Genomic DNA, 17,792 nt, shown 5'->3' with positions numbered 1-17,792 from the left:
TTGAATCAAAAACTTTTGCTGTAAAGGGCATCCAATTTAAAATTTTGTTGTAAAGGGTAAAATTGAAGTGAAGTGAATCGATGTTCACTGAACTAAATACTCTTGAACTAAATACAAATTTGTATTTAGTTATCGATGTTCACTGAACTAAATACAAATTTAGTTTAAGTAAAAGTCATGTTTTACGTACTCTTGAATTAAATTGGAAATCACAGATTTAGTTTTTTTTTTGCAGGGAGTTGATAAACCTATGTGACTAGACACTGGAACAATGAATACGACGGGATGAATCTGATTTCACTTCAGTGAATCTCGATTCACTGAAATGAATCTACTTCAGTGAATCTCGATTCACATCATTGAATCGAGATTCACTGTAGTGAATCTCCGTTCATCCATGCCATCCACGTACAAACGCAAGTCTTCTGAAGTCTAATGAAGAGAACCTATCCCATTGGATCCATTGTTTCACTTAAGATTCATTATACATTAATTTTATTGAATATTGATTTATATTGTTTACATGTAACTCTAAAATAGTTGATTTATGTTTGCCCACTATCTGGATTTACCTGTACAGATGTAACATTATAATATTCAATCTAGATTAAATCTCAATTCAGTTTTTGATTCATCAATGGTGAATTTATGTTCATTGATATAATCATTCTTGTTTATTTTTAGATTTAGGCAGCTAAGATGTAAACTCAAGTCATTTCAGTATCGGATTTGGTAAAAATTTTAAAAATTGTATTGGATAGTTGTGAAACCTTAAAAGGCTATAACTTTGTGTACCAGCGTCGTATTGAGACGATAATTCAAAAAATACCTCTATCATGCAAAATGGAGGATAATTTGGTTTATTTGGTTTTAGTCAAACCGAATCACAAATTTGACTTCACCGTAAAGATACAAACAAGATAACGTCATGTTGAGGTTACAGTTATTCAAAATAACTCATAAATTGTCGACAGAATCGAGATCCATCGTTATGAATTTAGATTCAACTAGTTATATTAGAATAAGAGTTGAACATGATAATCCATAAATATACAAACTAAAATAACTTTTGCATTAATCAACAGTTAACGACAAACTTAGATTTGGTAACACAGTTTAAAGATATAGTAACTAATCATCAATTTTTTCTCAGTTTTGAACCCTTTCTTGATCCTTGTTTGACACTAACAAATTCATCGAATCTCGATTCACTGAAGTAGTGAATCGAGATTCACCTCAGTGAATCGAGATTCACTGAAGTGAATCTCGATTCACTTCACTTCAAATAGTCACTGATGTGAAAGAAACTTCATCCCTTCGTATTCATTGTTTCACAGGCATGTCTCTTCATAAAATAAGAGCAACAAACAACCAATGAATCCAGATTCACTGGAGTGAATCCAGATTCACTGGAGCGAATCCAGTTTCACTCCAGCGAATCCAGTTTCACTCCAATAGCAGCACAACAGCACAGCAGCAGCAACACAGCACAACAAGACCACCAACTTGTGAACAACAATTAAATAAATATTAACTCTAACTTGTGAACAATAATTAAATAAATATTAACTATATATGACTCTCGATTCACTCCAATGAATTCAGATTCACTGTAGTGAATCAAGATTCACTGTAGTGAATCAAGATTCACTGAATTGAATCTAGATTCACTGGACTGAAACTCGTTATCAAACAATAGCAAATCTGCAAAAATAAAAAACAAAAAGAATAAGAATCGTCGTGAACAAAAATAAACAAACAAGACAGGAATTTTTCTTTTTTTTAAGAGAAGATTTTGGCGGTCAAGGGGCTTCGTCGACGGCGTCGAGGGGCTTCGACCAGCTCGAAGCTGGTCGAGAACGACGTCGAGGGGCTTCGGCGTCGGCGTGGGCTCGTCGATGGTCTTCGACGGCGAGCTCGTCGAGGGTCGTCGGGGCGTCTGCGTGAGCTGGAGCGTCGGCGTGAGCTTGAGCGCAGGGGAAGAGAGAGAAATGGGGAAGTGAAAGGACGCTTTAGAGAAATGTGTTCTTCATCATCTCCAGTTTCCAATGTTGCCAGCAACCATTGTAGTGAATCATTCCCATTTTACCCTTTTCACAATAAATTTTACAGCTGATGTGTATTAGATTTGTCTATATTTTCAATTTTGCCATCGAAATGTAGACCATTGGATTAGATAGATTGGATGGTTAGGATAGGTTTTTAGTTTTTAAGGTTTTCATTAGAACCTCTCCCTATATATATATATATATATAGAGAGAAGTTTTCGGATGCGAAAGAGTTTTCGCATCCCAGCTGTGCGAAAAAGAGATCCAGCCTTTCATTTTTGGTGAACTCCCCTGGCCGTTGGATTTGGGCCGCAATTCCCAAGAGAAGAAAATTCTCCTTCTCTCCCCAGAACCCAAGCTAGTCTCTCTTCCCAACTCCCTCTCTTCTACCCTTCTCGTCTCTTCACGCCGTCGAGCTCGACCGACAACCCATCCTCCGCCTTTAGCCACCGACCGACAACTTGTTCGGTGACTTCGTCCTCCCCAGATCTCGACCCGCTCCGAGCTCACCTTCGGTTACTCCCGTTCTCTCCTTCTCCGGCGAACGGATCTCCACCGCCGATCTCTCCCTCAAGTCCGCCCCCTCCCCCCACCGCCCGCTCCGTCATCCACCGCGGCATCATCGCCGACCCTCGGCCTCATCTGCGACCTAAGGTATTTTTGGAGGATTTAAGTAGTGCCCTAAGGTATTTTTGGAGGATTCAACTTTTGCTTTCCCCCAACTCTGGCAGAGAACTGTCATAACACACAATATGGAATTCCCTAAGTGAATATTTTCTGATAATTATCTGGCATATTAGCCATTAGACATCCACAGTTATATGAATTTTTGTCCAGTTGAATTTTACATATGAATTTTTGTCCAGTTGAATTTTACAGTTATATGAATTTTTGTTACTTCTTTGCAGTTGGGGTGAAAGCACTGTTTGTTATTATTGTTGTTGCTAATGGAACCGTGGAGCACCATGAGAGAAGGAGCTGATATGCAAATGAGAGTGCCACAGTTGCCTATGTAACTCAGCTTATCAACAATTTTCATCCAAAAATCTATTTTCAATATTGACATCTTTTTTCTTTTTTTCTCTTTTTTTTCCTGGTGCGTGGAAAATCATGCAAGGAAATTGGAGATATGGTCTCTTCCGTAATGTAGCCAGGTCTTTTTGTAGTGGGATTTGTGTGATGCAATTCTGTAATGTAACCACACCAGACGCACATTGATGAAATTTAAGATATCTACAGTCATCAGTATAATTGTAAGAGGTGTTAAACACTGATATGTGTTATACTTATCTCGCAGTTTGAGGATGTACAATACACTGGTGGAAAGATGCTTCACCGACTGCGTAGACTACTTCAAGCGCAAGTCGCTGGACAAGCAGGAAGAAACATGCGTCCGCCGATGTGCAGAGAAATTCTTGAAGCATTCGATGAGGGTCGGCATGCGATTTGCAGAACTCAACCAGGGTGCTGCTACTCAGGACTAATTTTTGCTTAATGTTTCGATAGAATGCTATTATTGGCTACCTGATGGACCGTGAATGTGCAGAATTATTATATATGAATGTGTAGAAATGGGAAGCTACCTGGTTTCAACGAAGACTGGAAGCTACCTGGTTGCTGTGCACAAATGCCATATGGCTTTGAGTTTATTCTGTAATGGAAGCTACTTGGAAATTTGTGTGAAATGTACTATTGTTGTTGGTATTCTCATTAATGTAGACTGGAACATGTGTTGGTATTGTTGTTGTTGTTGGTATTGTCATGAATGCTTATGCACTATTGTGACTTATGATCAAGTGGAAGGGCCAGGTTGGAACATGAGTAGTTTATATTTATCGAATATTAGGAGATACAGTTTTTTTGTAAATGTTCTTGAGACTTGTGATTACTTTTACATGTGTTAATGCTATGGTTCTGTAGCATGCTGGGTAAAAATTAATGTTAAAAGAACTGTAAGTTCCTATCATGTCATCTTATTTGGCTTGTTTGAATTCTCATATTTTGGTGACAGAAAAATGAAGTTGCATGGTTTTCACTATCATGATTGCACTAGCTAATATGGCACTCAGATAATTCATCAGATAATTCATCTTTGGGCAAGCTTTGATTAGTGGATATGTGCCTTTGTGCAGAAAGATTGCTTTGAAGTTTATGCTTTAGTTCCTGGGCTTCTGCGTGAAAAGGTAATTATAACAATGCAAACTCTTTTCAGCAAACTCAAAGGATATTAGGGAAAGGTATACCAAATAATTATAACAGCTAAACCAATTTCAATAAGATATTTAGATACATCAGTCATTCACTAATATATTTCTCAGTCATTTGACTATAACACAGAGCAACAATATCAGTACACCGATACTTACAAATTTCAAATATAAAATTATATCATTCAACAATTTTTTCAAAACCACAATAACATTTTCTTTGAACTAAACCCTCATCTTCTTCTCCACCGAACTCTTCGGAAAAGTTCTTCATCTTTTATCTACAAAAAACATACCACAAACAATACAATAAGTATACGACATCTTTAAAGCTTAATCTACCAAATATATTGTAACGAAATTGTTTTGCTCCAGTGTGTTCCTATTAATAGATAAAGAATCAATGGATTGATGATCCTGGTGGAGATCATTTACATGAGCTAGGATAAGTAACATTGAATGCATGTGGTCTAAACTAATAGGATAAGTAACATTGAAGTTACAGAAGCTAGCCAAAATATATCATTTTTTATATTAAGATATGCATAGATATTCCATATACTACAACGTGACATATATATTGTGGGCTTTGGATGTGCATGATGCACTCAAATCTGTGTCGTGTGCATATATAATTGACCTAATAAGAGTAAACTTGACACAACAGGATTTCCAAAGCCTTTGCTTCCAAGTGTAAAATCCTGAAGTCAATCCAAACATCGAACATGTACTTGTGAAGTCTCTGGTAGTATATAATGCGAGGATAGTTGAGTAAGAGATAAGTTTTTCCTTGAAGCATTAGAAATGATCTCAAAACCTAATACCGAAGCATTGTTAGAGCAGCAGGAACACTAGGATGGTTGGCAGGATGATAGACTTCTTGAAAAGTCGTTAGAATGATAAAACCCTCACACTAGTTGGAAGTATACAAAATTATGGATAGGATGTTTATATCCTAAATGAACAGAGTATGTAATATCCAAGAAAACATTCTCACATGGGATATGCACTTCACTAATTTTTTTCTATATAATAATTCATATGGGATCTACATTCTCCATGATAGAACAGATAACAAATTTCATGAAAGATATGCTAGGTGGATTTTTTCAATGAAAATGCTTACTTCAATGGATCATCCACAAAATCCATCTTTAGTTCCAATTACATGTATCAAGGTCTTTGGTTCAATCAATATATTCACGCCCTTGTCCTCAACCAACTCATCAAATTTGCCTTTCTCATCTGTCCAAAAAAAATTCAGAGCAATATAGGTTGGGTTTTTCATCAAGGAAATAGTAAATTATATGATTTCAGGAAGGAAATAGTAGGAGATACATCCTTATGGTTTAGATTGAAAGATGAAAATGGCTCAGGGGCATGTTCAACCTAATAATTTGAAATTTTGCTCCAAAAATACCTTAGGGCACTACTTAAATCCTCCAAAAATACCTTAGGTCACAGATGAGGCCGCGGGTCGGCGATGATGCCGCGATGGATGACGGAGTGGGCGGTGGGGGGAGGGGGCGGACTTGAGGGAGAGATCGGCGGTGGAGATCCGTTCGCCGGAGAAGGAGAGAACGGGAGTCACCGAAGGTGAGCTCGGAACGGGTCGAGATCTGGGGAGGACGGGAGTCACCGAACAAGTTGTCGGTCGGTGGCTAAAGGCGGAGGATGGGTTGTCGGTCGAGCTCGACGGCGTGAAGAGACGAGAAGGGTAGAAGAGAGGGAGTTGGGAAGAGAGACTAGCTTGGGTATATATATATATATATATATATAGAGAGAGAGAGAGAGAGAGAGAGAGACAGATGTTTACACATGCTGTAATCACTTTTTGATATGTATCGCGCTTTATTTGTGCGATACAAAAATATGTCTTATGGAGATAAAAAACGTATCATAATTTATAACTTTCGTTGTAGGGATCCTTGCAATAAAACCAAAAATACATCCTAGTGGAGTGGATAATGACAGAGCTAATGAGAAAACCAGAAGTCATGAAAAAAGCACAAATGTAGTCAGACATCTCATCGGAACCAAAGGAAAAGTAGAGGAGAGCGATCCTAACCAACTCCACTACATAAAATAAAATTAGTCGTAAAGGAGACGCTAAGACTGCACCCTCCAGGTCCAATACTAGTCCTAAAGGAAACAACCCAAATCAATGGCCACGACATCCGCGGCAAGCCAAAGTTGTTCACGGCGACGAGACACGACGAATCGCAAGAGATGATACGATGCTTTGGGAAATCCTGAAGAGTTTTATCCAGAAAGATTCATCGATAGTACTCCTGTCGATTTTAAAGGCCATCGTTTTGAGCTCACACCTTTTGTTGAAGGAAGAAGATTTTGTCCCGGAATGCAAAGTGGTATATATGCAGGTTTTGATCTCGTGCTTGCTAATCTTCTCTATATTTTTTATTGGGAGTTGCCCAGGACAATGGCGAAGGGGGAGTTGAATATGGATGAATCCCCCGGGCTTAATGTCTCTAAGAAAGTTGCTCTCTGTCTTGTAGCTAGAAATTAAATAATAAATATTCCAAATGTGTGATTTTCATAGTTGATAATAGGATGAGTCCAAGTTTAATGATGGATGTTTCAAATTAATGTGTGATTTTCTTGAAATAAGATTGTAAACCTATGCCGACAATTATTTTATGAAAACTTGCTTGTGCGAGAAAATTTTCTCTGAGTTGTCAATTTATCTTTAAACTCTCTTTAAATCCTAATCATCCCCACCCCCACCCCCCACACAAAACCCCACCACGAAAAAAACAAAAAACCAAGTGATTTGTTTTCTGTAGTGGTCGGAGATGCTTGATTAGATAGATCTAAGGTTTTGATTTAGCTGTTATATATCTTAATTCTTCAGACAGTTTTCACTCATTAGCAATGATCGTGTCCGGATATTTGACAAAGTATGAATAGTTTTGGTGTAAGTTCTCACCCCTTTGGTGATGTAAAATTGAAATTTTTGTATTCGTATAATTGTATCTATAATTGATTATCGTTATTACTAAGATCTTATTGCATGTTTATTCATTGCATTATCTAGGTTGCATTCTCACTTTAGGGATTGAGTGCTATTAATTAGGTTTTATATTCATATTTAGTCGCATGCATGTAGTTGTCATCCGTGTAATTGCTTAAGTTCACACTGAAGCGTGCATGTAGTCCTACATCCGAAGTAATTGCATATTATATTAGTCTGATATATGATTTTAATTTGTGAAATTGCACGGTGTCATGATGCAGGAATGTGAACTTTTTTATGTTACTTTTCTTTTTGCATAAACAATTTTATATCTTAGAATACCAAATATTTTCTATTTGTAATTTCACGAGCGACGAGTTGTTACATTTCTAATGCAACTTTTTTAACAGTACTGACACATATAATAGCTAGAGTTCATCATTATCTTTTTAACTAAAGAAAGTTTGCCATTATCTTCTTAAATGTTAACTAATAACCAGATACAAAGAAATTTGGGCATGCCTATCTTGTAATAGAATTTTACATCCAATGATATTAAGAACATCGTTTAAATATAGTTCATCCCATTCCTAACATGATGCTGTCGCGTATACAGGAGGAAGATTACTTTCTATATTTATGTTGGCCTATAAAGTAAAGAAATTTATGTAGGCAATCATCTATCATTTCACTTATGTGATGTCAAAACAAGTACAATTAATCGACTAAAACTATGATGTTAGTTCTGCTAGAATTAATCACAGTCATTTAAGTATTATTGACAAGTATATTTGAAATTTTTAATTCATAATTTCTTATTGCATGCAATTCATGAGGAAAACCCCATATTTTTTGGCTTGCAGTGCATAACTGCATAATCTCGTTATCCATATTCAAGAATTAATGAATGCTATGCAGACCAACAAAAAGAGCCAACAAGCAACCTTACTGTTTTCATAAAGTTTTTTTATACTTACCAATATTCTAGTGCATGTGATGCGTGTATAATGCAATTCACTAGCATAACAAATTCTTTTGTTAACACCCTGATAACTTGAATAAAGAACAAATACTTACATAATTTAAACTCTCCCTAACATATATAGGAGTTTTGTGGTGTTAAATGGACTTTGGATTTTTGCTATGTGCAATTATTTTAATGTGCAGGGGGTAATGGGTTGGTTAAGAGTATTGGTTTAGTTATGGAAGTAATAGTTGGTCTTTTTCCAAGTTTGCCCTCAAACTAATTTTCAAGTTATAAATCAAATCTGAGAACGTTATGGGGTTTTTGAACATGAAGCTCACAGGCCCTAAAACCTGGCTTTTCTTAGATAGCAGTATAGATAATAGTGTTGGGATTTTTAGATCATGCAAAAACACCCAAACATCACTAAACACAGCAAATAGAATCACACACAAGATTTAATATGCAAAACTCTCAACAGGGAAAACCACTTGATCGAAAACAATTCACTATCACCTCCAAATTATAATCTTTTGCATGAACAAAGACTGTGAGACCCTCTCACTTACGATACACATGCAACCGGTTATACTCTCTGTTAAACCCTGATTACAAGAATATTCTCTCTTCTCTGCTGTTACTTAAAACCCTAGGTTACGGTGCCTTTTTATAGACGTCTCTCTTGCCCACCAATAAAACTACTAGGACTAGAACTAGCCTTCAAATCTGGATCCAACTTAGGGTTTGAGTTTGGCACCCAACAAATAGTGTTGGGTTTATGGAGCATACAAACAAACGCACGTGCACAAGAGGAGCACGAGCAACAAGAGGTACAAAGCATTTACGTGGTTCATCCAAAATGAAACTTGAAACCTTCACTCACCTCACGTCACTCGAAGAATCTGGGAACATTGGTCATTTAAGAGCTCTAAGAAGATCCTCCATCTCACCAAGAACGGCCTTCTCAACACTAGCACATCCTTTTTAATAGGTTACTAAGAAAAGTTTAATAATAACGGATCATTTTATCTTCTTACGTATTAGCATTCCCACCATTCTTGCTCTCCAACATTGACTAGCCTTTCTTTCTTAATTTGTCAAAGCCTTGCATTCATCTTTATCGTTGAGATTCGGAGAGGTGGGGGAAATGTTGGTGCATAACTTCACTGAAAATCATACTCCCTTTAAAAGCACGAGTTCGGAAAATCTTTTTTAGACAAATATACCCCTTTATAGTTTGAACTACCTTATCTATAATCAAATTCTAATTTTCAATGGTCAATATTACCCTTCATTATTTTGAATATTTTATTTATATCTTAATCTATCCTAATCATAATCATATCTTATCCTAATCCTATGTGAACCATGTTTAGCTTAACAATTTAAAAAAATTAATATTAATAAAATATATAAAACATAAAAATGATATTAGTTTGTTAAGATAAAAAAATTACAAGTAGATAACATATTATAATACATGAAGTATTGCAAAAAAACCATAAAAAGTTCTAAAATTGTAGAAAACACCCTGAAAAGTTCAAAATTATAAAAATCATCCCAATGTCTCAAAACTTAAAATAAAAAACATGAAATTAAAAAATTAACATCAGTTTGCAAAGAATTTAAAATTTACAGTTAACACCTCAATGTCTCAAAAATTATAGAAACACCATCAAAAGTTTAAATTACAGACAAGCACATTAAAATTCTAAAATTTTAAAACTTACAAACAACACAGATGAATTCAAGAGATTACCATGATACACCTAAAATTTTTGACATTTAAATTTAAATTTTTTAATTAACACCCTCAATATCTCAAAAATTATAGAAACACATTCAAAAGTTCAAATTATAAAAAACCACCCTAAAATTCTAAAATTTGTAAATAACATAAGATGAATTCAAGATATTACCCTTAGACACCTAAAAAATTAAAATTTGCCAAAATTAACCTCAAAATTTTTAAAAAACTCCTTCAAAATTTAAAAATCGTAAAAAAAAACTCTAAATTTTCAAAAGTTTTAACTAGCACACATCAAATTCGTCGATTGGTAGACCGCTAAAATTTAATATTTTTCAAAATTAATCTATAGTTTTAATAATTACAAAAGACACCCTCAAAATTTTAGAGTTACAAGAAATATACTAACATTTAAAAAATTACCACCAACACATGAAACATAGAATTTACAACTACCAAACTTAAAAATAAATTTTTTTAAAAACTCTTTCAAAATTTTAAAAATTATAAATCACACCCTCAAAGTTCAAAACCATATATATATATATATATATATATATTAAAATTTCTAATTTAGGGATTTACTATCCATTTTCAGCATCTAAGAATAGTCTAAGTTGATACTGGTAAACAAAAACAATAAGAATTGATTAAAAACATCCGGTTAATGGATAAAATTTTTAAAAATATTATAGATTAAAAATTATCGGCACTATATAAATTAAAGTAATTTCATATAATTTTAGTAATAAGTTGGGGTAGCCAAAATACATTCGTAACATTAATTGATAGATGTTTAAATCCATAGAAATGATAAAACACTATAATATTATACCTTAGCATTAATTGATTTTAATTTAGAAACTTTAATCTTTGACGTTAATAATATTTATAGGGTAAAAGAATACAAGGAATTACATATGGAGAAACTATTAGAATATTTAGAGATAACTTTAAAAGAATTGAGTTATTTCCATTGCAAATGGGAAAGTGATGGAAATAAATCTAAAATTCAGAAAACGTCAATGAATCACTTGAATTGGCATTAACATAAGACATATCTATTAATGAAGCACTGAATGAGTTACATTAAAAAATAATTTAATAACTTTATCCTAATCAAAGAAAAAATCTCCATGGAAGACATAAGAAAAATTAGTAAGTATTCATAAATTCCATACTGTGTTCTTCAAATTAAATATTAATATTATAATCTAAGAGAAATTGGTAATGAATAATGCAGGTATTTAGTTTAGATCTTTATGGAAAATGACAGGGATAGAGCAAAGGTAATATTATTGAAATAACAGAAATTCTTATTGGATGCACATCAGAAGAATTCATTTTAGAGGAAAATAAAGAGATAGCTTCTAATTTATTTAAGTAATAAATTAGGAACACAAAGAATTTTATATATATGAAATTAATATTTATTCTCATTGAAATAGAAAAAAAATCAAAGTCTATATTTTGAGCAGTTTGTGTTGAACATCATAAGTACATTTGACTTCTTTGTAAAGTTAAATGAGATGATAAAAAATTAACGAGCCAGGAAAGATAATAGCATAAAAAAATACAAAATTAGCCTGATGTCACAATTGATATAGATGATGAAGACAATACTCTAGAATTGCCCGAGAAATGATAAATGATAAACCTGAAGAAGGATTGATCTTAACTCAATAAAAAATAAAATAGAAGAAATAAAAAACAATATTTTCTGAATATTTTATAGGATAGTTTAATTATTTTGAGTGAAATTAGGAATCTTTAAAAGGGAGTTTCATGAATTTTTTTAGTACTTTTATATTCTTATGTGGATGTTTTTATCATATAAAAGTATACTAGAGTTAGTATTAATCTTTAATTTATATTTTTTTTATGAAGTCTATCAATGATTAGGAATAAACTTCATATTCTCTTTTGCATCGTTTTAACATACTTTAAATCAATTATTTTGTCATATTGATTTTAAATATTCACCTTCCTTGTATAACACTATTTTAATATTTTTTACTTTGCAATGCTATACTTTCTCAAATAAAGCTTAGTTTCATATCAGTCAAAAATAATATGAAAATTCAAATTATTTTTAAATTATATTTGTTTTTTTTAATTCAAATATCAACATGAAAATTTAAATTGGGTGTATCTCATTTAAACAAACATAAAAAATAATCGGGATGTAAGAGTTTAAAGAAAAAATGAGCACAAACTGCCAAAAATACTTAATCATGGTATTAAATCACGTGCATTGCACGTGTGTAAAAACGAGTCTATTTAAAAGGTTTAGAATTGTTATTATATAATTTCCATTTACGACACATACTCAATGGGCTAGAATTATATTCGAGGCCCACGGACCCAAGCCCGCTAAGAAATAAAGGAAGTGAGTGAGTTTTGACACCCGGTTTCTCCTCTTGCAAAAATTTGGAAGTGGAGCTCCGGAGGGGAGTGAGTGAGAGCGATGGGAAACCCTCGACCTCCATCGAAGAAGCGCAGCGGCAGAGGAGGAGGAGGAGGAGGAGGAGGAGGAGGCTCGAGCGAATCCGATCTCCATGCTGCAGCGAGATCCGGAGACATCCAGAAAGTGGAATCCATTTGTAACTCGAACCCGCTCGCCGTCAGTTCCAGAGATAAACACTCTCGAACTCCGTATCCTTAATTATTTCATTTTTTTCTTGGTAACTTTTTAGGGTTTCTATATGACTTTCATTTGTTGCTCTTCATTCTATTCACTGTATTTACTCGGAATCCTTTAAGAGTTTTAGTTCCTGGTTGCCTTGAGATTTAGTGTTATCTGGGCTTGTTGAATCCTTGGAAATTTATGTAGAACTCAATTGGAATAGTATTATTTGTAGCTTAGGGTTTTAGGATTTTCATTCCTCGGCCACTTATTGCCGCCCTCTTTTTGAACTATGACACGAATTTATTATCCCCCCCCCCCCCCCCTCGTTGCGAGTTGAGCTAGGCGTTTCGCAGCGGTAGATCTTTGATAGTAAGTTGAATGGCAAAATGGCCAAATTGGTATATTTTATAGACACTAGGTGACAGACTGGTATATTTTTTTGGGTTTGGACAAAATGGTATATTATATAGACTCAGGCGCCATATACCCCTCAAGTTTGGCCGGATTGATTTTTCCGGCCAGTTTTCTCACGTGACTGCTCACGTGTTAGCGGGATTTATTGCGCAAAACCCCCTCAATCTAAACTCAATCTCAATTTATTGCACAAAACCCCCTCCATCTAAACTCAATCTCAATTTATTGCACAATACCTCCTCCAACCCCTCTCTGCTGCTTGATGACATTCTCCAAATACCACCTGTAAGTCTCCTCCAACCCCTCTCTCAACCCGATCTTTGCACTCCACCCCATCTCAGCCAGCTTCGAGCTATCCATGAGCTTCCTCGGTGTCCCATCAGGCTTCGACGAGTCCTAAACCAACTTCCCTTCAAACCTAACCACTTCCTTCACCAACTCTGCAAGCTCCTTAATAGTCCCAAACCAACTCCCTTAACGGCGAACCAAAGCAGGTAACGGACAAAAGACCAAGATGGGTTCAACCACACCCAGCCTTTGTTCCCTATTGCTCCTAAATCAACGTCAAAGCTCTTCAGTCAAGTCTCTCATAATTTTCTTTTTTTGGTTCTCAGTCACTCCAAAGGAAATTAGGAAGAAGAAAAATAAAAATGAAGGAAAAAAACTAAAGGTAGAAGCACCAAAGGACTGATCTTTTTCTAAAACAGAACCGCGACAACAGAGGCACGCCAAGAGATCAAAATTTGAGAAAATCAACCCGACCCAACCAACACATTCTCCACAAAACCCATCAAATTCCCTCGCCAGAAACAGCAGATCAAAGTTTGAGAAAATAAACTCAACCCAACTAACAACAAATCAGGCTCATAGAGGATCAAATCGAGACCAAAACCGATGGGGTTTTTTATGGATCGAGATGGACCTTTAGCTCCGGCCTTCTGCTTCTCGAGGTTCCTCTCACGAGCCATCTTGGCCTTCTGTCTGTTGCCTCCCCCCATTTCCGACCTCGATGCTAAGGTTTTCTCATGAAATCTTCGAATCAAAGCAGGTAGCATATGGGAATATTCAGGGTGGAAGTTAACGAGGCCCCGGTGAAGCCTAGGGTTTTGAGGCGGCGGTAGATGGCTAGTCCGACGAGGCCCCGATGAGGGTAATTTACCTGCTGTCATTTTTTTGGGCAGAGACTGAGGACGAGATCGAGGGGGGTTGGTGATTGGATCCGATGAGTAAAAGAGAAAGGAGAAAGGAGGTTGTTTTTATAGTGGAGGGAGGTTTATGAGGGGGTTTTGTACAATAAATCCCGCTAACACGTGAGCTGTCACGTGAGAAAATTGGCCGAAAAAATGGATCCGGCCAAACTTGAGGGGTATATGGCGCCGGAGTCTATATAATATACCATTTTGTCCAAAGCCAAAAAAAATATACCAGTCTGTCACCTAGTGTCTATAAAATATTAAATATATTAATTTGGCCATTTTGCCTAAGTTGAATTATAGAATACTACTTAAAATGTTCCTTTAAACTATTAGTTTTGTCCCTCATTAACCCCGGAACTATTTTTAGTCCCTACATGCGCCCTAAATTCTTGATTTAGTTCTCTCCTTGCTGCATGGATTTTTTTTTTTTTTTTTAAGATCACCTTGCCTCCTAAGATATTAAATTCGCCTTAAACCGATGCCTAGTTACTGCTTCATTTTTTATTATACTATTTGTGTTTTAAATGGGATTGTGAGAGAAAAGTGATATTTCAGGGGGTTAGATTGGGCTTAAAATAGGCAGGCAACAAATTTAATAGCTTAAAGGGCGTCTAGGGACCAAAAAAATAGTTCAGAGGTAATAAGGGACAAAACCAATAGTTTAGGGGGCAAGTAGGGACCGTATCCAGATGAAGTGATTTTTTTTTTTTTATTAATACATGCATCCAGTTTTAGTTTTTGCAGTGAGGATTCAATGATGTGATGACGTTATTCGGGATTTCAAGCTAAGAATACTTAGCTCTGGAATTTGGTCGGATTAGTTATAATAATTATCTAATATGTTACGGAAGAAAATTGTCATTTATTAAGTGAGAACTGGAGAGGCTACAGCCTATGGGTGACCATTAGTAGCAATGGAAGCAAATAAAATGGTAATTATCTTATAAGGTCTTTGTGACGTATCTTTGTTAGGCTTACAAGGAATTAGATGGTTATGCCTTGCTTCTTTGTTCTTTTTAAATTATGATTTGAACTCTATTTTTTAACGGCTGTAGTAATTGTTTTACTTTAGTGGTGTTATTGTCATGATTGTAGAAAGAGAATTCAATGCTTGGTTGTTATGAGGCTATTAGTGTCTTTAAAGGGTGATAATTTTTTATTAATAGAACTGTAAGCATTTTTTTAGGAATAGTATTTACTAGAGCTTATTTTTTTGCAAGTTGTGTATCGTTTTGTGTATTCTATTGGCTTGTATTTTCTTTAAAACCATATTCAATTGGGAGTATAGTTTTTTTTTCCTAAAGAGCAGACAAGATAGCATACAAAAACTGAATGACAACTTGCTAGGTGCACCATAGGTACAAAAACTGAATGACAACTTGACTTTTGAGGAGCCTCACCAGTCAGGTAGCTAATAACTGCTAGGTGCACCATCTAGACAATGAAAGAATTTAATGTAGGATCACTTCGTTTGAGACAAAAAAAGTTTCTTTTGAATGAACTAAGTGGACTAGCAGTTGATATTATTACAATGCCATAGTTGAGACTGTGAGAGAAGTTATGAGATGACTTTCTTGATACAAGTGGGTGTACCATTGTCTCTATCCTTTTTCTCTTTATTATGGTGTTTAAATTCTCCATGTGTTTTGCTGTTATTACATGTTCCCTGATATGTCGTATAAGCCTACCTCATGGTACCTGATTCCTAATAAGTAGCATATCATGCTCCTGTGCCCGTCCTGTGAACCAGATTGAACCGGGTTCCATGCTACTATTTGAAAGTTAAACAGGTGTGCTGCTGTCGAGAAATTAGAAAATGCATCTAGGTTTCGATACTTGAATCTTTTGTGAATATGTAACTTTGAAGAAAGTGATGATAATCTGGAAAGAGGTTCATCTAAGAGACAGCAATGGCAACAGCAGCCTTCTCTTTCATACCTGGGTAGCGTGATTTTTTACTTATGAATTTAGGTTCTGAAATTCAGTTGAAATTTGTATGTTTATGTAAATGTTGACCTGAAAGAAATGTTTCGAAATTCCTAGTTAAAACTGACAGTAACACAAACTATTTTTTCCGATATTTTCCAAGACTAAAATGTACAACATGATAACAGATGTAGATCATTAACTACAAAATATGTGCTGACTTCTTTAAACATTCTTGTTTTGTTTCTTTTTTCAAAAATTATTAGAAATGTAATGGATTACTTTTCTATGGTAGCTTGTAAAATCATAGCAAATTCATTGGTTGTAAGTTCGACAATGAAGTTTTGTCCCTCATGTTTCTTTAGTTAATCTTTCTGTCTGGACTATAGGATGTTTAACTTCTTTTGGTAGAGTAATATCTACGTAGTGGGAATTTAGATCTGCTCCTCAAATTGTAGGACTGTTTCAGTAGAAATTTGCTTCATGATGTTATTCTTGTTTCTCATATTGTCATCATTTCCTTTCGGCCAAGAACAAATGAAAATCTTCCTTTAATGCCATTCAGAAGTGTCTATATAATATCTAGTTTGTTTCACATAAATGACGCTCCATCTAGTTTCATCTGATCTTTTATGTATATAACACTGGCCTTGATTCTTGGGAGCGCGACTACAAATCATCCTGTGACATCTCCTTGACATAAAATTGTGAAAATTTAGACTTCATCTGGCAGCTTGGTCCGGTCAAAAAGAAGTGGTTACTTGTCTCTGCAAGCACAAGGCTGATGTCGGTGCGGCTGCAATGGATGACACGGGTGCTATCCATTTTGCATCGCAGAAGGGTCATCTTGAAGTAGTTAGAGCTCTTCTTGCTGCTGGTGTCTCTGTCAAAGCTGCCAACAGGAAAGGCCTCACTCCTCTTCATTATGCTGCTCAGGGATCTCATCTTGAACTTGTGAAATATTTAGTAAGAAAAGGCTCAAACCTCAGTGCCAAGACCAAAGCCGGCCAAACTCCTCTAGACCTTGCCAGCAGTGAAGAAGTTCGGTCGTTTTTGGTAGAGCATGAGCAATCATTAAAGAAAGTGGATGAATCTGCTGCAAGCAAAAAGGTTGATAACTCTGAGAAGCAGCAGCAATCTCTTACCAAAGATACTGAGATGAGCTCTGACGCTAAAGAGGAAAAGGGTGATGGGAGGGAGAAGAGGAAAGGAGAAGAGACTGCTGAAGGAAGCTTCGAAGGATCCAAGAAGGCCAGAGTTTCTCTTCAACATCTAGTTGCTGAGGACGATGCAGAAGATGGAGAGGAACAATAGAACTTGTATACGTTTTTCCCAACTACTAATACTCAATCTTGTCGATCTTGGAATAAGTTTTCCTTTGTTGAGGTAAGTTCTTGTGGATTAACTGTTTTGTATGATTATTAGCTGCTGACAGCTTGAATAGTTCACATCTCTGAACAATGATCCTTTTCATAACTAGTTTTATTGAGCTATTTGAAATCTTCCCCAGTGAATACTCTCTCTATTCCAGTTACGGATATAGTTTGTGAGCTAGTTTTGGGTAAAGTTACAGTAGTTGTATCTAAATTACATGATTTGTGACTTGTTGGAGTTCGGATGTGATTCCTGATGTATTGAGAACAGTGGAGGATAACTTAATTCAGTAAAGAAACAACAACAACAACAT

General features: G+C 35.4%; 2 protein-coding genes across 2 annotated transcripts; both read left to right on the top strand.

Moving 5' to 3' along the window:
* On the top strand, positions 2,981 to 3,533 carry LOC109835862 (mitochondrial import inner membrane translocase subunit Tim9-like). The gene is made up of 2 exons (XM_020403845.1): positions 2,981 to 3,060; positions 3,346 to 3,533. The coding sequence occupies exons 1-2, from the start codon at positions 2,996 to 2,998 to the stop codon at positions 3,530 to 3,532; spliced, it is 252 nt and encodes an 83-aa protein (XP_020259434.1). The 5' UTR covers positions 2,981 to 2,995; the 3' UTR covers position 3,533.
* Positions 12,357 to 17,635, top strand: LOC109837007 (tankyrase-2). Its single transcript, XM_020405084.1, has 2 exons — positions 12,357 to 12,595; positions 16,825 to 17,635. The coding sequence occupies exons 1-2, from the start codon at positions 12,408 to 12,410 to the stop codon at positions 17,417 to 17,419; spliced, it is 783 nt and encodes a 260-aa protein (XP_020260673.1). The 5' UTR covers positions 12,357 to 12,407; the 3' UTR covers positions 17,420 to 17,635.

This window comes from Asparagus officinalis, chromosome 4 (genome assembly GCF_001876935.1).
Source record: "Asparagus officinalis chromosome 4, Aspof.V1, whole genome shotgun sequence".
Lineage (NCBI taxonomy): Eukaryota > Viridiplantae > Streptophyta > Magnoliopsida > Asparagales > Asparagaceae > Asparagus > Asparagus officinalis.
Note: the sequence above shows the minus strand (reverse complement) of the source record. Positions and strands in the feature narration are given on the sequence as shown.